The 22,250-nt window shown below is 36.6% G+C and overlaps 1 protein-coding gene across 9 annotated transcripts in view; it reads right to left on the minus strand.

The window, feature by feature from the left end:
• Window positions 1–4,797: 4,797 nt before the first annotated feature.
• The window catches only part of PDE5A (phosphodiesterase 5A), a 116,023-nt gene continuing 98,570 nt past the window's right edge, over window positions 4,798–22,250 (minus strand). For 8 of the 9 annotated variants that reach the window (XM_071753530.1, XM_071753529.1, XM_071753528.1 and 5 more), the window contains 10 exons: window positions 21,103–21,249; window positions 19,009–19,134; window positions 16,835–16,929; window positions 13,522–13,609; window positions 12,298–12,398; window positions 12,126–12,203; window positions 11,187–11,250; window positions 10,542–10,616; window positions 9,949–10,032; window positions 6,431–6,649 (listed from right to left, as the gene is read on the minus strand). In XM_071753530.1, the coding sequence (XP_071609631.1) occupies window positions 6,512–6,649; window positions 9,949–10,032; window positions 10,542–10,616; window positions 11,187–11,250; window positions 12,126–12,203; window positions 12,298–12,398; window positions 13,522–13,609; window positions 16,835–16,929; window positions 19,009–19,134; window positions 21,103–21,249 (996 nt within the window). In that variant the 3' untranslated portion in view covers window positions 6,431–6,511. Of the gene's footprint in view, window positions 6,075–6,430; window positions 6,650–9,948; window positions 10,033–10,541; window positions 10,617–11,186; window positions 11,251–12,125; window positions 12,204–12,297; window positions 12,399–13,521; window positions 13,610–16,834; window positions 16,930–19,008; window positions 19,135–21,102; window positions 21,250–22,250 lie in introns of those variants that run through there. The other variant, XM_071753523.1, reaches the window with a different exon arrangement.

A 22,250-nucleotide genomic window follows, 5' to 3' on the forward strand; every position in this document is an offset into this window, starting at 1 on the left:
GATCAGTCCCTCAGGAAGTGTAAAAATAAATTTCTACATTAAATACAAGAAGAGCTTGGAGTAATGGGGTGAAAACATGCAGCCATGTATTTCAAGAAATTCTGAATTGTAAATGCTGAAGTGAAAACTTTCTTCAGCAAAGCCTTTGACACCGTCTCCCACAGCATTCCCCTGAAAAAGCTGTCAGCCCACAGCTTGGACAGGGACACTCTGTGCTGGGTTAGGAACTGGCTGGAGGGCTGGGCCCAGAGAGTGGTGCTGAACGGGGCTGCATCCAGTTGGCGGCCGGTCATTAGTGGTGTCCCCCAGGGATCAGTGTTGGGCCCAGTTCTGTTTAATATCTTTATTGATGACTTAGATGAGGGGATTGAGTCCATCATCAGCAATTTCGCAGATGACACTAAGCTGGGGGGGGAGTGTTGATCAGCTGGAAGGCAGAAGGGCTCTGCAGAGGGACCTGGACAGACTGGAGAGTTGGGCTGATTCCAACAGGATGAGGTTCAACACGGCCAAGTGCCGGGTCCTGCACTTTGGCCACAACAACCCCATGGGGAGCTCCAGGCTGGGCACAGAGTGGCTGAGAGCAGCCAGGCAGAAAGAGACCTGGGAGTCTGGATTGACAGGAAGCTGAACATGAGCCAGCAGTGTGCCCAGGTAGCCAAGAAGGCCAATGGCATCCTGGCCTGGATCAGGAACAGCATCGCCAGCAGGTCCAAAGAAGTGATTCTGCCCCTGTACTCAGCGCTGGTGAGGCCACACCTCGAGTACTGTGTCCAGTTCTGGGCCCCTCAGTTCAGGAAGGATATTGAGGTCTTCGAACAGGTCCAAAGGAGGGCAACCAGGCTGGTGAAGGGACTCCAGTAGAAGTCCTATGAGGAGAGGCTGAGGGAGCTGGGGCTGTTCAGCCTGGAGAAGAGGAGGCTCAGAGGGGACCTCATCACTCTCTACAACTCCCTGAAAGGAGGTCGTAGCCAGGTGGGGGTTGGTCTCTTTACCCAGGCAACTCTCAGCAAGACAAGAGGGCACGGTCTCAAGTTGTGCCGGGGGAGGTTTAGGTTAGATATTGGAAAGAATTTCTTTACCGAGAGGGTGATCAGACATTGGAATGGGCTGCCCAGGGAAGTAGTGGATTCTCCATCCCTGGAGATATTTAAAAAGAGACTGGATGTGGCACTTAGTGCCGTGGTCAGGTAACTGCAGTGGTAGTGGATCAAGGGTTGGACTTGATGATCTCAGAGGTCCCTTCCAACCCAGCCGATTCTATGATTCTATGATTTTCCATTTGTTAAAAAGGCATTGCTGTGAAAGATGTGAAAGGATGAGTGTAACATTCTTTTTCACCTCTTTTATTAAAATGTCTTTATTCAAGGTTATATTCTTTTTTTGGTCTGGTTAAGCTAATTGGTCTAGATCTTGCAGGATCAGGAGTTTGCACATGATGAGGTTTTTTCAGAAGTCAAAAATTTTTTTTTTCACAGTTTTCCTTGAAGTCACTAAGTTGACTGTTTCCATCTCTCTTACATGCTAACCCAGGAATTGATTTCTGAAGGCAGAGGATGAGGATGGATTTATGCAACAGCTGTATTTGCCAGTTCTACTTATCCAATAAATAAACTGGCTTCTGACAACTTCTAATAAGTCTATGTGCACTGTTCTCTAGTAGTTAGTAGCAGGTTTTTTTAAACCAGAAGTACCACTGGCTCTTCTCAGTAGTACTTACAAGTAAATTATATTAATAGTAAATTTTTCTCTTCAGAATTTCTAGGACCTCAAGAAGTCACTATAAGTTACAGTTTTATAGAAGAAATGCTTTGAATCAGGGAACAATGAGGTGTTGAGAATTCAATGTTAATTATTAATTAACAAACTGTAAAATTTGACATCATCCTTTTTATTTTAAAAAGCATGAAAACAGTACAAAGAAGAGAATGAAGAAATAGGTAATAAGCAGCAGGAATAAGTAGAAAAAAACCTGACTCTATATTCTCTATCAACTGTACAGTAAGTAGGACTAACCACGTAGTGAGTAATTCTCTTGAGTAGTTCTACTAAGTAGTCATAGGACAGATGCAAGCAGGACCACAACATTCAGAGGACTACAATATTGATTAAAAGCAAAACAGTAGCCTAGTACAAATATACTGTGCTTAGAAACTATACATTTCTCCAAATATTTTTAAAAGATAAAAGAATACAAATGGACAAACACAGTGGCTAGTGACTGTGATTCAGGTTTTTATTAAACTATAATAGAAATTTATCTTTAAACTATTTACAGTGCATTTCATACTACATTCTCTCAGGCACATGCAGGTGTCAGCCATGTGAACACACAGAGGGCTCAAATTCTAATTTCAGTTACATCTGTAAGGTACCTTAGACATCAGCAGGAATAGCTGAATACAGCAAAGAGAGGGCAAAGCAGGTGTTACCAAGAGTAAGAGTTTGGTCCCTCTTTATAAGTAAAAAAGGTGGTTTTTACCCATTCTTTCACTTTCTGTACAGTTCAGTCCAACTCCCACTGAGGTAAATGGGAATCGTACAATTAACTTCAAATGGGCATTTGAGAATCCCGTAGGCCCTGGCATGACAAGCTCATGCTGTGAAAATTAGTGGAAACTACACTGTCACATAAATATACATTTACAAACAGTGGTAATTAGATATCAGTTTCCCTATGGAAACCAACTTATTTAAGTGGAAAATAAACTTCCCCATGCAATTTCCATTAATGTAGCTATGATAAAGATAAAGTAACTTGCTGTTGCAATTTGCTGTAGTGTCACTAATTACCAGATCAAATTCTGTGATGTTCTGTGTTCATGTGAAAGTCAAAACAAAAAATCCAGCCCACATCATTTATTGTACTCTGGCCAAACTAATTTTTTAATTCAAGCTCCAATGTTCAAGCTTTCAAATTAGTGGAGGTTTCTGAAGAAATACAGCAGGGACCTCTGAAGTAAAGCTGAACCCTTGGGTAATGTAAACTGCATGTGAATTGATGTGAAGAAGAAGCTACAGTATCACAGAGACAAGACTCATAAGTAAGGCTAATGTATAAAGTTGCCTGAAATACTAGGTCTCTAAAAAACTTTAAAAATGTAGGAATTTATTATGAGTGAGGCATTTTTGCTATCAAAACTCTCTGCTATATTCTCATGCATAACTGCAAGAGGCACCAACCAGATAGCTTGGGCAATATTCCCTAATTTTATGGGGCTAGATATGACTTTTCATAATCTTTCTATACAATGGGATGGAAAAATGTGGTTTTGATTAATTTTAAATTTTTTAATAGCAATTTTTAAAAACCTTATATATGAATTGGACAGAATTATGATTTTGTTAGTTTGTGATACTGCCAGCATTGAAGTGGGGTCCAGAAGTTTATCTTCACATGCGCACAATTGTTTAGAGCGTGATGTGTAAAATCAGGCTTCAGTTCTCTCTTCTAAAGAGAAATCAGCTGGTTATCAGTTGAATAGGTTATTCACTTTTATCACTAGCCCACTTGTTTTCTATGAAGATATCAGTAATCTGCTCTTAAATTAAATTGTTACTAATTAAAACCAATACCATCTCCAAAATCAACATTCCATTATTTCTCCCTCCTTTCTTTTATTGTGTAATATAATAAAAAACCTAGGCTATCTACAGCTAATATTAGATGTGTGACTAACTTGTAGGAAAACTAGTACTATCTACAACTTCAGAGCCTCTCTCTTACTTTCAATCAGAAGAGGTAGGGTTAATCAGTAATTTTGTGTATTTTAATCTGTATGACAAGTAATGTTTTCAGAAAGGGAGGAAAAACAAAGAGAAGTTTATTTTAAAATTAAACTGTGCTGTGGAGTGACTTTAGAAGTACGTCTATGTCTGAGAACAACTAGGGCACTAATTTAGGTGTCTTTATTGAGACAAGTATTAAAAATTACTGGGACAAATTCTGTACCTGAAGACTTAAGTATCTAATTTCACAATAGCTTTAATGGGCTTAAGACTGAAGTGATGAAGTGAAAACTCCATTTCAGCTTCTTTCTTGTGTAATCTAGGCTGTTTGCTTTAGTTGTCTTATATCTCAAAGATATTTTTGAGATTTGACTAGTTAGATACACAATTTATGATAAAATTAATGGCAGCTGCATGGCTGTAATCCACTAGCTGGGTTTCAAAAGATTGAGTTCTGAAGGCAGTTAATTTCAGGCATAAACCAGCCTGGATTTTCATCTTACTATTAACATAGCTACATTATGAAAGAAATGAGCAATTTCTACAAACGGTTCACACAAAGCTATGAGACAAACCCAGCACACTTTCACTTTGCCTTCCAGTGAAGTAAAACACTATATAGACAATTTGATTACTCTGAAATTTCATGAAGTATAGTAATGTGTACTTTAAAGGTTCTTAAACCAGTAGTTTAAACGGTTTGGATTTTGTCAAAATATTTACAGACACAGATGTATTATGAAATTTAAATGTTTTTTAAAACTATCAACTGTATTTCTGTGTATTTTCCAATTTTTGTAGTGAAAGAGATTCGGTGTAAGTGCCTTCATTTTAAGTGAACCTTTGAAAAAATGTGAACATGTCCATTTTTTTCAAGTCAACAGTATGAATCTTGCACTCCTTCTTATTAGTTATAAATGTATGTCCTAATCAAGCTTTGTTGAACACACAATATATCAAAGAATTATGGGGATCTTGATACATCACTTCACTGTAGCATCACCTTAGCTGTTTTCACGTGTTGTAACCATGAATTACCAGTCTCAACCATACCAGCAAGAATACACCTTTATATTTATCCAGCTTATTCATATTTATATTAAATATGTATCTCATCTGTTAGTGTAAACTATATTTAAGTATCTCAAGCACTCAAGGAAAGGAATATACAAGAACTATGCAAATCCTGAAACCAAGTTTCCTATTTGCCAGAAAGTACCTAAAAGCTTTTTTTGGAGGATGTGTGCTGGGGGCACCAGCTGCTGTCATTTTTCTGCATAGCTATGACCTACTGCATACATGAATTGTATTGTGTATCATATAAATACACATTTAGAGCACTGCATAACATTAGTCCTGTAATTCTTAATTATTGTGAAATTACACACTTTTTAAAAAATCTGAAATAAATCAGGAGAAATACTTTATACAAAAATGTTTTAAAATTCAGCTGCAATAATACATTACTGGTATTGATTAGAGAAGTTTGAGATAGGATTAAATCAGTGACAAAATTTCGGATGGCAGAAAGGCTGCATCATAATACTTTATTCTACATTAAAAAAAATTGACCAAGACTCAGTATTTTCAAACACTTTGAAACATTTACTTCATTTTTTCTTAGCTTCTGGTATAGTTTATCTGAATGCAGGCACCGATAAAAAGGGGTTGTTTTCACTTTTTGACCAGCTCTTACCAGGGGAGATTGATTGTCTCCTGGGAAGAATTTATCGCAGTTTCCAATTAAAATTTTCTGGATTACTGTGACAGAAATAAACTCCCACACTTCAAAGTAAAATCCCAAATATATTACTTTTGCTTAACACTATTGCTGATTTTAACTGAAAAATCATTACTACAGATTTAAAAAAAGCAAAACCCCAAACATTTTCTGTGTTTTTGTGCAGCCAAAGTAACATCTACTGGTAACCAGTCTTAGATCTGCAGTCTTAGATGTGCAAAATAATAGCACTCTTATTACTCTCTGGGGTTTGTCTAATGTGGGTATTTTCTTGATTTGGTTACATTCTTTGTTACATTCAGTTAACATTCTTTGTGGGTAATTATGACTCTTCTGCCACAAAACTCCTCAGACCCCCATTGCCTAGTAATTCACTAATATTGTATAGGGTTTATAATTTTCTCAAGTGTCAGATGTTTACTAATACATTCCTCTAATGTTGGGGGGGAAAAAAGAAACAAACAAAAAAACAAACAAACCCTACTGGGGAACATGTTTTGGAGCTTTTTCACTTCAAAGCCCAGTTCTGGTCTCTGAAAGGCTTTAGCATAGTACATGCTGTGTTAGGCTCCCCAGAGTTAGTTCCAATCTTTCCTCTGAGCCTCTGGGCAAGAGAACAGGCAAGACTGCACATTAGTTTTACAACATAACATAGCAAGATCGGGAAAGCAGAAAAGGTGCAAAATGCAGTAGTCTTTAAGGTACTGGCCACAACATGATCACTAAACAACTATATACATCTATAAAGCAATAGGCTCTGGGGGACAGCTGAGTTACTGCATTTGTACCTCCCTGTGGAATAGGGTAGCAAAAACTGCCCTTGCAGATTTTTTTCGATCTCAGACAGATGTAATGAAAGAAACATTCTATCTTTATATAGCCTTTGAATATATATGGTCATGCTATATCTTGAAATGTGGAAAAATAATACAGCAGTGGCAAAACATAAGCCAAAGTCAAACAGTGTTTAGCAAAATGCTTTACTTCCCTAGTACTGTGTCTTCTTTGTGAACTTAAACTTGTGGTTGTTAAATCAGCATCTCAGTTCCTTTTGGCTTGATTGCTTTCTCCATAAACAAGATTCTTCTCTTGTTGTTCAGCTAAGGATTGCCATTTCTGCCTATTTTTTCTACAGCCATCCAGTAAAGGGTAGCAGGCCTCTGACACATGCGTTAGGGCCTGAAATAAATTAGAATGTGCAAAATAGATTACATTCAACAACAAAAGGTTTGTTATTAAAGATGACCATGAGAGACAAAAGTGATTGAAATACAAGGTCTATTTATGATTGAAATACAAGGTCTGTCTGTATTTGAAATTGAACTTGTATGCTGAACTTCGAAGAAGGCTTCCTTCTGTACATTAAATGTGAACACAATTACTTGACATTAATGCAGTTTAAACTGAGTGGCAGTGTCCATACAGCACTTGATACATCAGTGCAGAAGAAGCCACACTAAGTTTCTTGTATGATGCACAAGTGACCTGTCCAGAATTCCTAGGAGTACCCATGGACTTTGCAAGCCAGTCATTTGAATGTATGGCAGGGTTGGTCATGATAATCAGACATGCAGCAGGTATAGTCAGTGGAACCATATTCACTTGCAGTGTATCAACTGATTCAGAGAAGCTGACTCAGAAAAATTGTAATTCAAGACAGCACATGATAAATTGCATGTGATGCATGCAATAGCTGTGATGCAAATCAACTGAGTATTTTTCATGTGTCAGAATGAAGGAAAACTGGATTCTTCTCATGTTTAAATATAAAATTGAAAAAATAAACAGAAGAAAAATTCATAAGCATTTTTGTATGTTTTTCTTTCCTGGTGGAAGTGATGAAAATGTATCCTTACTATGACAGTCAGTCCTTATTTGCATAAAGGGTTCCATTGGCTTTTGGAATTAAGTCACAATATTCAGTGTAAAGTGGGAGTTTAGTAGGACAGACAGTGTGGGACAACATGGTATGAAAAAGAGTGTTTGAGCCCACTGAGTCTATAACTACTATGACTGACTGCTGAGTACTCAGAAAAGAACCCTGGTCCCTTTGCTGGCTGCTGTACAGAACATAAAATCAGTCAGAACTTCACATGGCATTCAGGTTTTATATCAATAACATGAGGTAGCAATGTCGAATTCTCCTGTAATTTTACACAGGAATTCTACAAGCTGATAATTCAGTAAAGTTCTTCACAGTTCTTTTTTGGCTTTATTAGTTCCAGTAGACTTTATTGAGTTATTATTGATTTTTAAGAAGAATGGGGCTGTCAAATATACCTGTAGTTTTCTGGTTTATTTATCTGACTATACCTAACCAGCATGTAAAACTACTAAATTGTACTTTTTCAATTAAAAAATTAAGAGGGTGAAACATATTTTTCTTGGGTGGGGTTTTTTTTTTCAGACTTCTGAACTTAAAGGGAAGACATGTAGATCACTCAGTTTGATTGCACCAGTTACCTAGCTAACACAAGCCACTCTGAATAAGATGGTAAGTCCCATACTTGCAGTGCTGTACTGGGAACTCGTGTGCATTGTGTGTCAAATTCCTACTGACTGGACGAAAGCTATGAAAACAGTTAAAATGCTGCCACTACAACCCTGTTTATACTGTTTGTTTTTATAGCATTAGAACATTGGAGAGTGCTTGTTCACTTTCGGAGTAACACTAAAAACACTTGTTTTTATGTTTTACCATTTTCTTGTTCCTCGAAGGAAACAAAAATCTGCATAAACAGGTAATATCTCCTACTGGAACTGCTCTCAAAATAACCACTGGATCAGCTCAAAACACAGCCCCTTCCTTGGATTTGCCATTACTGTTGCAAGTTTTGTCACTTCCTCATAGGCTCCTCATCCCCTTTACTGCTTGCAGGTAAGTCACCCTCACTGATCTGTCATGTTAGGACATGAACTGACATACTTTGGGCCTTATATAAAGTCCCAGTCACTGTCAGCCTGCTACATGCTGTTCCAGTTCAGGTCAAGTAAAAGTCATACACTGAAAGTTTTAAGAGGCAACATGCTCTGAATAAAAAGATGCTACTTAGATCTCTTTCTGTGGACTTAGCATCTCCTTCTTTCCTCTCCAGTTAAACGAGAAAGGAAGAACACTCCAAACATTTTTAGGTGCTTTTGGCTGCCAAGAAGGAATGGGTTTGTATTCATTGTGCCATAACAAAGCCTCAGTTACAAAGCAGGGGTACAGAAGCTAGAAATACCTAATGTGCCTTATTTCCTTGAAGGAACTGTACAGGACCTGGGCAGTTTGGACTAGTATCACTTGGCAACTGTTGATGTAATCTGCAGTGCATATTTTAGAGTGCATAATTGAAAGTTTTCTGGTGTTCTAATAAATGTAAAGCCCTCCCCTAATAAGAAAAATATACAAATGTTCAGTCTCTGGACTTGTGGCTATTCAAACTTGCTCAGATGGACTGTTCAAAGAATAATGTTTGTATAGTCTGAACCTTTCCACAGATAGTCTCATTTCAATGGCCTGCCTCCTACTGGAGACAGTTTTTGGGGCCTTCCCAGCAAAGGCTGCCTTGTTTTCCTGACAAAAAGTTTCTACAGCACAGAAATATGTGAGTTTCAGGGGCAGTAGCTGGTAACTCCCTTTCCTTCCTCTGTCGTTACCTTCCAGCTGGTGGATGAGGATTATTTTTAGAAAAGTTTAATGTGTAAGAGGGAAAAAAATGATTCATCACCTAGTTCCTCCCACTGGAAGATTGCTAGGAGAGCAGTAGATGAGGCTATCTGTTCCTCACCTTTATTTTTTCTCATCTAGGTTCCTGTAAAATACTTGCTACTGTCTCAGTGAAAAGGCTTTCACCCTAGTGCTTTGATGGTTCAACAAAGTCAGAAAGCATTATGTTTTGTTTCATACTATATCTGACCACATAGCTTCTTATGCAGTTTGTGATCAGGATTAAAAACATTTCAGTGAATTCTCTCATGCACTGTTTTTCTGTGTTACAAAAGACAAAGAAAAAAAAATGGGACAGAAAATATTAAACGTGGGCAAATTTCCTATATGTAGCATATCAGCTTTTACATGAAGAATCCTGAATTCTTTAAAACTAAACAACACTTTATCACTACACTATATAGATACTATTCTTTTCCTAGATAGCAAAGCATTACTTTTGTGACTTTTGCTGATGATCATAGAAGCTCAATGGACCTGCCAGAACATAACCCAGGGATCTAACACCAAGTGCAGAGGAGCACAGCAACTACCACTAGGTTTTAAAAGTTACAACCAAATACATTAATCATACATACAATAATTGAACAATTAATGATAAATTATAAAATCATAACTTCTTCAACTGAATATGTAATACGTAACAAAAAATTCTATTTTGACTAGCTTTTTATTTGATTTTTATACTAACTTTAAATCCGCAGCTATTAGAGGCTACAGTGAGTTCTAATTTTAGGTATTTGCAATTTTTTCTTAGGCAGCATACCTCATACAGCTGCAAACAAACAGCATCTATGAATCCAACCTGCATGCTGGGGATTTTATTTTTCTTCTCTCTGTTCATTAGATCCTGCAGATAAGAAGTAAACAAGCTCTGTGTTTAAATGCATTAAATAGAAAACCCAACCAAAACCAAAGAGAAAGACTGAAAATAAAAAAGCAACATCTTAAAAAGCACAGCAAGCTTAGCACAGCAGGGTATCAGTACATGTCCTATAATGCAGGTAATATGATTGCACCACTTGCCTTGCAAGATTGTCTTTGAACGGACAGAGCCCAAAAAGACAAACTTACTGGGTTTGGATAGGTTGCAAATAGGTACCAATTTAAGAATGTGTGTTCTAGATAATTTATTATTACAAATTTAGAAGAAATAATGCTGGCTGTTCTTCTGGCTCAGAGATAATGACACACTGTTGGGCTTCAGGAACCACAGGAGGAAACTGACAACTAGGACAGGGAATGAGTTGGTCTTATATTCTGGTCATTGGGAGAAATAGTAGATTTTGAAAGGAACATGCAGTGTAGTTTGTAGAAGCCATTTTGAAGGAGGTGATTCTGCATGATTCTGGCACTTACTGTTGGTTCTATGTTGAGTTCCTTCCGCTCTTTATCTCCTTGATCAAAAAACTCAGTAGCTACAAGTTCAGCAATCTGTAAAAAATTTCACACATTGAGAGCTCTCAAAGTTTGCTTGCTACCTACAATCAAAATGGTTTCCTGTGTTTCTTCACCCTCCTTAGTATGTTTGGAATTTGTACCCCCCATAGTAAGACTCCAGCATCATGAACTTTTCATGCACACATCTGTGCAAAAACAAAACACAAGAATGTGCTGATACTTACTCTGACAAAGCAAAGTGAACAAAATGGCACACAAGCATATTTCCACCGATAACAGTTGTAATGATCAACACACAGGAAAAATGGTCATCTGACACTAGTGTGTTGAATCAGTTGACTGCCTTGTACCAAGACAGAAATATCAGAAAGAACAAAGATTCCTGATTTACCTTCAGATTACTGCTAACATGGTGACATAGTTAAATGCACAGATCTTGCTACAAAGACCTGAGAAAGACTTCAGTCCATGTAACAGCACTTTGAGGGACTGATTCCTAAGGCTCTCTACTCCATCACTGCCTTTGCATTAAGGACTGGATGGAGGAAGTAGGAGCTTCTACATGGAGTTTGTATTTAGCAAATCTTAAAATTAAGTATATACCCGTTGCTGAACTGGCCATGGTTTAGTTATGGCTGATAAATCACAGGCAGTCATCAGCATTGCTCTGCAGAAAAAACAAACAAATCTAAGAATTACTGACTAGTGAAATGTATATAGATTCCAAGTCAAGTGATCTGTAGAACAGAATATAAATTTTCAAAGAGCATTGAAGTCAGAAGAAGAAATGAGATTAAAGCAAAGTTATAAAGGTATCCAGGGTAAACTTTCAGTTGTGTTAAATAGGCACACAAAAATGAGCAAATCTGGACTGGCTCATTTGATGGATTCATGTCAAATGAACTGTTTTCATTCTCTTTCTTACTGGAGAGATAGCACATTTACTTATTTATTTATAGCATTAGCAGCAACTGCCATCTTTATTGACAATATGAAGTCCAAAGACCGAAATAGCAGTAAACACAGAACATGACTGAATTAGATTGGTTTCTAAAGGCACTGAATATGAAACATGGCATCCTTTCTTTCTGTGACAACTTATGTAAACCTGCTTTTCTATAGCTGTGCATTACAATTTATTTCTCAATTCTTTTTCTTCTTCTTCCTTCACTGCCAGTAAGAAATCAGCTTCAAAACAAACTTTGTGCCTTGAATCTTTAGTGATTGGTTTCAACAAGTCAATATGTAAGTATTAAGTACTAACAGCACAAGAGCATGGTGCTTAGACAGTAATGCTACACTCTTTTAGAAGAACAGAAATGCTAACATAACTTCACATGCTACTTAACAAAGTTTATTATATGAGCTGCACACTTAGTAATTCAGACCCCAGGAGTCACCCAGTGACCTGTGTGCCAGTGCCAGTTTGGACAGGCCCAGAACACACAGATCTGGTGGTTTTAATGCAATTCACAACAACATGGCACAGAAAATCAGGTATCTAATAATATTGTCTGATTTAATAATTTTGCTTTTACTTACAAAAATAGCTCCTTTTGTGTAGGATCTTCCCAATTAAATTGCTTCTTCCTTAGAAGTTCAAAAAATTCTCCTCTCCTCCTTTAAAAGAAGTTAAAACAAAAGTTTTTGGAACATGCTGACACAATCCAAACATACATCAATGACCATGCAGCCAAACTTGCCTCTAACTTACTTTATATATAATGCCAGGTCTGTGGCAAGAATGGCTTGTTTTATCATTTTCAGTGTGGCCTTGTATTCTTCAATGGAAAGGCTGCTGAGAATCTGATTTCCCTTCACAAAAAACAGTAACAGTATTATCGATAAAATAGGAAACAGCACACCAGTTTGCTAAAATGTCTCTTAGATACTAAGTCATTATAAGTTGCTTGCTGATATCTGATGTCATTCTTTTACCCTCCTTCCTTTTGCAGATTCCCCAGTTTAAAACAAAAAGTTTCAGTCTTCTTGAGTAATGGCAGAAAGCCACACAGCAACACCATCTACCAACACCATCTACCAATACCAACTACTACAAAATCAAACTGTAAGCAGAGAAACATCAAAGCTTTTAAGTCAGTTTAATTAATCAAAATTAAATCTGCTGCTAGCTGTATCATAGTATTTCTCTTTCCTTTTTCCACTCCTGGAGCAGAGGAACTATGATTCCAGTACCTGCCTATACACCTCAAGTAAATGAAAGTATTTTCTTTTTACAAAGCAACATAAATAACAAGCTATTACATAGATCCACTATTTAACCAAAGCATGATGGAGCTGGGGAAATGGCAACTTCCCTCCATTTTTTTCCCATATTTTTCCTTTCTGTATAGGAAAGAATCATACCAGTACCATGCCAAAAGTATCATACCTGTGATATGAAATGAGCAGTGGAAATACACTGCTTTGAAATAATTATGCATGCTGAATAATTGATCTTAGAGTTAGTTAATATAAATAAAAAAGAATGTAGTTTTATTTACATATTTACTTAACATAGGTTTGGCTCCACTTTGGAATGTCATTATTAGCCATGTTTGGTTTGGTCTCCTCAGGACTGCTTTGTGTATGTGTAGGCTGGAATGTTTTTTTAAATTAGAGCAAGTACTTGGGTTTGTTTGGTGGTTCATAAGAGGTCATGAAAATAGCAACAAAGCTTTTTGTTTCCTTTGGTCCAAAGATGCAGGTACTCAGAAGGATAATAGCGAAGTTTCCCTTATCACACAACACTTGGAAAGATTTGGTCATGCTCAGAAATGGAATTGTAATTTCAAAACTGCTGCATTTACTTTTTTTACCCAAAAAGGAATAAAGATCACTTAGGAATGTATAAGGGTGGGAATCCATCCAGAAGCTAAAAATAAAAAGTAAAACAGGGAATAGTTTCCTTCAGCATACATGAAAATGTGGCACTCACTGGACTATTCAGGATCATAAGGCATTGATCAAAATGATGATGCTCCATGATAGAATGGCAATACAGTTGAGCCAATGGATGTTCACTTCTGAGGAGTAAAAAGACCCGTCAGATGGAGAAATCAAAGTAAACATACTAGTAATCCAGAAATAGCTGCCCTTGTAATGTCCTCTTCTCATTATCAGTTTACTCCCACCTACTCGTGCTTGTTCTTAACCAATTTCTTTTCCCCTTTTCTGTAACTGGCCATAAAAATTTAATACATTTGGAAGCATGCGGGGGGAGTGCAGATAAAAAGACACTGCTGTTCTTTGTCAGAGCACTGACAACTCCGTTTTTTTGCCGGTAGAGACCAGCTTCACACAAGGAGTGAGAATGTAATGCAAGATTTCATAAAGAGTGAAAGTTCTTGTATGAAAAGGAAAGGCAACAAGAAGGGTTCATTCATAAGCAAAATCTGAGTGACAGTTTTGCAGTTTTTAACGTTTGAAACACATGCCTGGCATATTTAATAAGCTCAGATACTGAGTTTGTAAGTAATAATGCAGACCTCATCAAAGGCCACCGCTAAAAAACTCCTGCTGATCTCAATGACCAAAATGTCCACCAAGTAATTTTGTGGTGTTACTTATTCCGCTGGCACTTCGTCACCACTGTCTTCATGACCAGACTACTGCAATATCATTACCCGCCCTTTGCCCAAGGTAAAATCCAAAAGAGAAAGATGTTGGTTTTACTACAGGCAGTGAAAAAGAGTGTGAAACAATCTGCATGGATGGAAAATGTGAAGTTAATTAGTCTAAAAAGCAGAATTTACTGTTTGCCTAGGTTTAGTCAAATTACAGAAACTCCTCCTCTCTGAGCATTTTTAATGCCCCCTGCTCCTTACTGCATAATACAGTTGTTAGCTTTTGCTACTGTATCATCATTTGCAGTCCCTGATCCCATGTATCTTATGTTAACTCTTCAGTTAAATTAGGATATTTTGGAAGTCTGTTTTGCTGGTGATCCTGAATCTAATACTCTGGTTATAATTTGACCTACAAATGTTTAATCATATAAGAAACTAATTTTTTTTTTTTAGCATATAGTTTCATGGGACTTTTATTTATGTTTAAGGATCATCCACATGAATTAATGTTACAGAATTAGGTCCCTATGTGAGACCACACACAGACTCAAATAGAAGTCAGAATGGGAGACTCTGGGGATTTAAGAAGCACAAAAATGAAGAGACAAAGATGGAAAGGCAAACAAAAACGTGGAAAGAGAGATTAAAGGATGCATGCCCCCGAGGATTATGGGCTGACTGCCCAGCACCTCCTCTGAGACCACTGCAAAAGGAGTATAGAGCAAATATGCTTGCATGTTTCTCTAAGGAAACAAATTGTTAGGATGGTGCCAACACGTGATGGATGTAAGTCCCATTGAGTTAAGTGGGATGCATACTGTGTCCTCTAAAGTTCATCCTGACTGAAGAGAGAAATAGATGAGAAATATCTTAGGTTAACTTCCCAAGTTTGGCACCAAATTAGAGCTTGCTCAGTAGTTGCAGACTCTGGCTATCTGGGAATAAAAATGGATCTTACTTCTGTAGTACATAGCAATCTGTTAAAATACAGTGTTGGGCTAAAGGACACAGTAGCTTGGCTAAGAAGTTTCATTTTCTGTGCTTGCCTACTTTATGTGGGGGTTTGGATGAAAAAGAAAATAAGCGCTCTTTATATCTACCAAAAGACCTTTAAGCAGTTCATCTCCTGTAATTTCTACTATGAGGACCATTTTAATTTTTAAAACCTATTGCTTAAGAAAAGAATCACGATCAGTATTCACTCTTCCTGCTTCCAAGGAAGAAACAAAAAGAATCAATTCCTGGAAAAAACAATCTTCTGTTTAGATATAAATGATGGATTTAAAAACAAAATTTGTGGAACTTCTATTGAAGAAGAATTATTAAGCTGTAATCATCCCCACTTTACAGCATGTGCAAATGTTAGATTCTGCTGCCTAGGGCACTTTCCCAGGACATTTTTGAGAGGAGATGAAGCATTTCCAGATGTCTTCCAGGAAACTTATTTTAAAACAAATAAAGCAAAAAATAGCTAACTAGTTCCAGTCACTGCAAGGCTGCAGTTCCTGAAGGAATCCTCTATTAGGGAACTAGAGAAAGATGATTCTTGATATTTTGGGGGGGTCTTGGGGTTGTTCTTTTCTTTCCTTCACACACCAGTCTTAGTTCTATTCTGAACATACATCTGAAAGGCAGAATTCTGCTTAAGCTTATTTATTTTCTGCCTTACAATATTTTGTGTCTCAAACAAACTTTACACTTTACACACAGTGAGAACAGCAGACCACTTCTTCCAAAGGTAGCTTCAAAGCCACTCTCCAGCTCTGCCAGAAAAAGATTCAAGTATAACATATCTGTTTCCCATATCTGGTCAGATCAGGACATGTTGCTGTATCACAGTAATCACATTATACCATGTTTATACCATATTTTATACCATGTTACTATTATCTGAAGTGAGTATTAAATTCACTGAAAAATGCATTTTGGGAAGATCTGGAACAATGAAGAAATTCTTAAAAATCAAGTATTTTTAGTTGAAATATGGAGAAAATTTTAGAAGTGTTCAGATGCTTCATTTTTATAAGTTTTGTTTAGTATAAATATTTTGTTTCACAGTTTAAAAACATATTTTGACTTTCTGCATTGTACATCTTTGTCTGTAATTCCAGAATTTATCCAAGGCAAAGAGTACAGATAACCCCAAATCAATGCAAAACAGATGCACATTTTAAATGTGATTTTAATATGTATCTTACCCAAATCAATTTAGAATTCTGGGAAAACATGCCTAAATCATGACTGAAACAGTGAGTTCAAAATGGCAGTGAGACACCTTTGTATCAGAAGGCTGCTGATCTTGGCTCAGACTAGATGGGGAACAGCTGGTTGGGCAGGGAGCAATCTGAAAAATTCCACATTTCCAACATGTGTCCCTTAGAAGCTGGGACTGTTTGCTGGCACTGTATTGAAAATGGGGTATAAGACATACAGAACATAAGCAAGGAGACTACCTTTATTCAGTTTGCAAAGAGTTCACTTCATCTGCCATCACAGCTGGTCAACAACTGAGGTAGAGCATCTTTGCTTTGGACTCTTGAATGTTTCTGTCTCTTGCATTACTGCTTTGTAAAAGCCCACTCCTTTGCACCGCCTCACATCACCAAATCAATTAGGCTGCACTTAATTTAGCTCCGTGACTTTGGTATTAATTTGGTTTTATTTAACTTCTCACAGACTTACCTTTGTATGTAAGAGTTGTTTACTCCCCTGTGATCCAAATCATGGCTTAGAGTTGCTATCAGCAAAGCCAGAGTCTCTAAGTCAGTCAGTTTGCTCTACATGTCAAGAGTAATAGAAGTGAATTAGCTTTGTGATGAGCATTTATTTTGCACAGTGTGTTTTATATCTGATGTCTTGGGTTTACCTAGCAGACAGAGTTGTGGCCCAAGGAAGACAAGGACATAAAATGGTATTGTTGAGAATAAGGGTTGTCTCTGAAGTTGTGGAGCACATTAATGATCATTCCACATAGGCCTCAACTCAGTTTTCAGAGGGAACATGATCTAGTCCTATGTATACTGATGAGAAGACTGATACAGAGGCAGTGACTTGTATAATGTCACATGCCAGTGAAGAGAGACCGTGAGACCATGAGACCATGCTGGCCCCATGACTTTCAGCTCAGCTTCTCTATTACCTCAAGGGACTTAGGCTGTGTTCCCTAAGTAGGTATAAAAATTTATTATACAAATGTCCTTGGAATAATCAGAAGGGGAAAAAGTCTTGCTTTTCATTGACCACCGGTCAAATAAATTAACAGAAGTTTAAAACCTATGGAAAACAAAATTAATCAATATCTGACTCATTATTGAAGAGTTTATCCTGGAGCTCCAGCAAGAATCAGTGGAGAGGTTACAGTTTCTCTTTTGTGACTGTAATGTATCTTTGAAAATGTTCAGTAGAAATGGACAGAAAATTTATTCAGATCTGCCAGTGAGAAGCAAAGGCTGAACAAAGCTCCAGTATTCATACAGCATTTTGTCATGGGAGAAGAGTATCAGGCACAGGTCAAAACAGGAATTAGAACAGCTGGTGACAGCACTGCCACTGGGGGGCTGTACCTTCTCTACAATCAAATCTGTATTTTTTTTTAAGCAGTTACAACTTCTGTAGATTTGCTTCCACCTTCTAGATAACGAAACCTTTTTTTTTTGGAAATGACTGGTTTTATGTTTCTCTTAGGTGTGCCCCCAAATACTTGTTTTTCTCCTCAGACTAGAGAAAATTGAGAGATGTATGATAAATGCTATTCTGACTCCCGAATCTAGGACATGAAAATCAGTGTGGGGTGAATCCAATGTAGCTACTGTCATGGTTTAACAAGACAGAAAATTAGCTCTATCCTGGCCCAAATCAGTACCGTTAGGAATAACTTTAAGGAAATGGCAGTGGAGACTGTCAGGATTCAAAAAATAGCTAGCAAGCTATCAGGATGGTCAGAGATTGCTAGACTGCACATGGAACAAAACCAGAATGTCCATTTCAGTATGTAAGGAATATGAAATTCCTTCCCTTGTCTCTTCCAGCACATTTTTTTTTTCTTTTTGTAAGATAAAGATTGTAGATGAAGGGAATGGCTCTTCAGTATTGATTTATTGATACTGGACTTTACAAAAGAATTTATTTATTCTTTTGGAAGTGCTTACTGTGAAACAGTATAGACCTACTAATAACAATCATCTGTAATCATACTGAAGAAACATACTAATTCAGAATGAAAAGAAATGTTGTTTTATTCAAGCAAATAAAAAGCCTATAAACAAATTTTGGGAAAAATTCAAATCAATATGTTTCTAATTTGGGGGATCACCTAGCCCTTCACTATTTGTAATGAAAAATGAATAGGCTGATTTTTAAATTATGTGTCTTGTAAGTGAAAGGTTTAAACATTTCTCAAAACCATTGAAATGGGCGTTTTAATTTTTTTTTAAATGGTCTACTGTTTGTCTAAAGCTGTACTCAGCTTTGTGTTTGAACTTTAAAAAATTCTTGTTCAATATTTTAAGGAACCATCCTGAAATAGGGTCAGTCTTTCTCCACATTTTTGAGTTGCTTGTAGTGCAAGCATTAACTTTAATAAAGGGCATAATCATGTATGTGCCTTATTTGAGAGACTGCCATTGGGAACACTCGCCTGATAATTTCTAGAGGATTTAACTGTAATTGGGAATGTAGCAACAGGATAACAGTTTCACAAACCAAGGCCTTAAAGCCAGAAGTCTTCAGCAGAAATACTTTGATTTCACTAGTAAGACTATGGAATTAACACCTTCCTAACATGACAGTCAGAACTATGCATCATTATATGATTTGTTTAGCCAGAAAATACTTAACAAAGAAACAGCAAAATGTACCTGAATTTTACCAGATTTTAAAGCAGCAAACATACACTGTGCTGTATTAAAGGCGTGTCTCCAATTGTGATAAGCAACATTTTTCCGATAATTTTTCTTCACACTTAAAATCCATCTGCAGAGAACCTGTAAGAAACATCATCACATAGTTAATGGTATTAAAAATCTTTTTTCTAATGACAACAGATCTTTCTGTAATACTGCTGGACAACTGTCTGTCTTACAGAATAAAAATTTTCTTTCAGCTCAATTAAGTTCAGATAAAAAGTATTTCTAATTGTGAACACAAATAAGAATATGCTTACAGCCACTACTTAGGCCTCTCACTGGGTATGTAATACTTGTGGGTTTAGGTTTTTACTACTAAAGGCTACGTGCTTGTGTCAGATGCACTGCTATTAATACAGAAACTGAGTTATGTTGAGCTAGGTCCCTTGGTTTAAATGGATATGGGACAGTGCTCTGTGTTAAATACTGGCTGAGAATCAAGGCTTTGGTTCTAAGAAAAATCTTTAGTGTTCCTAGTGAAAGATGTTGACAGAAATTATGGTCCCATATCATTCACCTACATAAATGATTTCACACAGATAAAAGCAGCAATATTCTCTGCCATTCCATTGTTAAAAAATGACAGCTAGGCTCTTGCCAGTTTTCTTTTGGCCTAGTATGGAAAGCTGATAGTGTAACTTCAAAGCTTCAGTATTGTCTTTCTTCTATTGGGAAGTGTAGTTATGTGTCTGTTGTCATGGTGTTCGCAAATCTGTTACACTAGGAACTAGAAGCCCACCCACTACTGGGCCACCCTGACCACCCACTTTTCTGTTGGGACATATCCTTTAAGGAAATACAAGATCTTGTCCTTACTACAAAGGTGAAACTAAGTACTGGAATATTCAAGAGATCATAGTAGCTCATACAGTACTCCTTTCAGCCTTTAAACACTACTAATCTAAACTGGGCTATAAACTAGTGATCTAGAAAATAAATATCTGCTTTCTTTTAAAGGTTTTTTCACCTATGAAGTCCTCCAAATTAATCTTGCATTTTGATACTGAACTTCGAAAATTTTATTGAAAAATACAAAAAGCAAATATAGGGTATTTAAAAATTAAAGTTTTTACAAACAGAAATTGTGTGTATTGAATGGGAGAGGCTAGGATATTGTCTAATCTGTCTTCATGGCAAGGAGCAAAATAAGGATATTTGTCTAGATCATCTCTCATAGTTGTAGATACAGTTAGAGCTATTGGTAACAGCCTTCGGGGAAATTTCCATTGCCCACATAAACAATCTTTTTACTATCTCCAGTACTATTAATTTCCCCCTAATCTTTATTCTAATCCTTTATGAAGGAAAGACAAAGCTAATTACTTTTACTACCTTGTAAGGACTTTCACTTACTTACACAGTCTTACTGAAAAGTTGCTATCTTCTCCCTCCTCCTGGAGAAAATCAGTTCAATTCATTCTAACTATTTTTCTTTTTACCATTTTTGTTTTTTGTTGGTTTGTCGTTTTTTTTTTTTTTATTTTTTGTAAAAGTAATTTGTATTTCTATGTGTCACTTCAAATATGAGCTACAGTATAATAATTACTTTGTGGGCCCAACTCTGCCAGTAAAGAATTAAGTTTGTCCCTTTTTTACTACGGTGGCATTTTACTGATGTTCATGAGGTTTCTGCTACAAGTACCTGCAAAATGTGTTTTTCTCTTACCAGCACCTAGTCTTTTCCTGACCATTTCTAGTTTATGTATTTGACTATTTCCATTAGTCTTTATGTATTTATTCTTGCTGGGTTTGAAATATTGCTAAAATTTTCAAACTAATTGGAATTTTAACCAAGTCCTCTACTTTCACCCTTCAGGATTTCTAAAAGCATGTTACAATCCATTAACCGACCTATTAATAATTCAGTAGAACTGAACTGAGGACAAATCCCAGTACCACACACTTTAGATACCTTCCTAATTTGCTAATGGCCCTTTAATATGAATTTCCAATTATATTAACTGTAAGCTTTTTTCTCTAGTGTCCCTATTTTCTAATAATTAAGCTGTCTCTTTATGTAAAGGCAGCATTTGACAGCATTCATACCTCATGTTTCATTTGGAAATTTTGCACCAGGTTGAGGTCTATGAACATTCGAATTGTACACAGTGTTGTTTCAAAATCTGATAGCTCAAAATCACTGAAGTTGAAGTCAGTTAGCTTGAGAGATTGTGCAGATGGTACTACAGCAGCCTGAAGAAAAACAAGAGAACACAGCTTAGCACTGGATACAAAAAAAGTGTAACATAAATATCTGCTTTTTAAACAAGAGATGCTAAATTTTACTTTCTCGTTATCCTGAAACCTGATGATTACTTGTCACTCATCTTTTCTTAGCCTTTCTTGTTTAATATTACCTTATTTACTTAGATTTAACACATACATTTCTATGGATCAAGAGAACAATAAAAGGATTACCCGGTCAGTCTGTTATCTAAATCATCTAAGGCAAACTTTAACCAAGAGTATGGATGAAATTGAGAGACTGAGAAAGCAAGGCCGTGGAGTAGTAAGTTTGTTTTTATGGACATGCAGACTTAAAAGTCTGTAACTGTTCATGTTTCTCTAAAAATGCTGAGGAAAGAGATGTCACTAGAACAGAATTCCTAACACAATCCACACCCAGTGCTAAGGTAGAACATGTCTACAGGCAGAGCTTTCTCAGGACAAGAAGCCTGAAAAATTAGGGTTAACTTTTAATCAATAATCTTTGAAACCTTTGGACAATGTTTTTAGTGTAAATTTAGTACAATCATAAATCTTTAATGTAAATTTGATATAAAAAGTATATAATATAAAGTATATATATTATATATAACATAACAGCATAATATATATAAGAGAAAGTATATACATATATAAAAATATGTAAGTATACAATATACAATATATTTGATATAAAGTATACAAAAACCCACAAGTCTATACTTTTTAGAATCTGCAACTTTTAATATCAGTAACATCTGCATACGTTTTACAACTCTGTCTTTTATATATTTTTTCTAGTTATGATTCAGTGCAAGGTTTTGTGTAGTTCTGTTTTATTTAGCAGTACAGATGTAACCACAGAGATTGCATTCAATCCCTGAAGAGAAGCCATAGGACATGTGTTGCATTCTGGTCTCATCAGTGCCTCTATCAACAGGCAACAGCATCATAGGAGTGAGGTTCAAAATCTGTGACACTAACCATTC

This window comes from Heliangelus exortis, chromosome 10 (genome assembly GCF_036169615.1).
Source record: "Heliangelus exortis chromosome 10, bHelExo1.hap1, whole genome shotgun sequence".
Classification (NCBI taxonomy): domain Eukaryota; kingdom Metazoa; phylum Chordata; class Aves; order Apodiformes; family Trochilidae; genus Heliangelus; species Heliangelus exortis.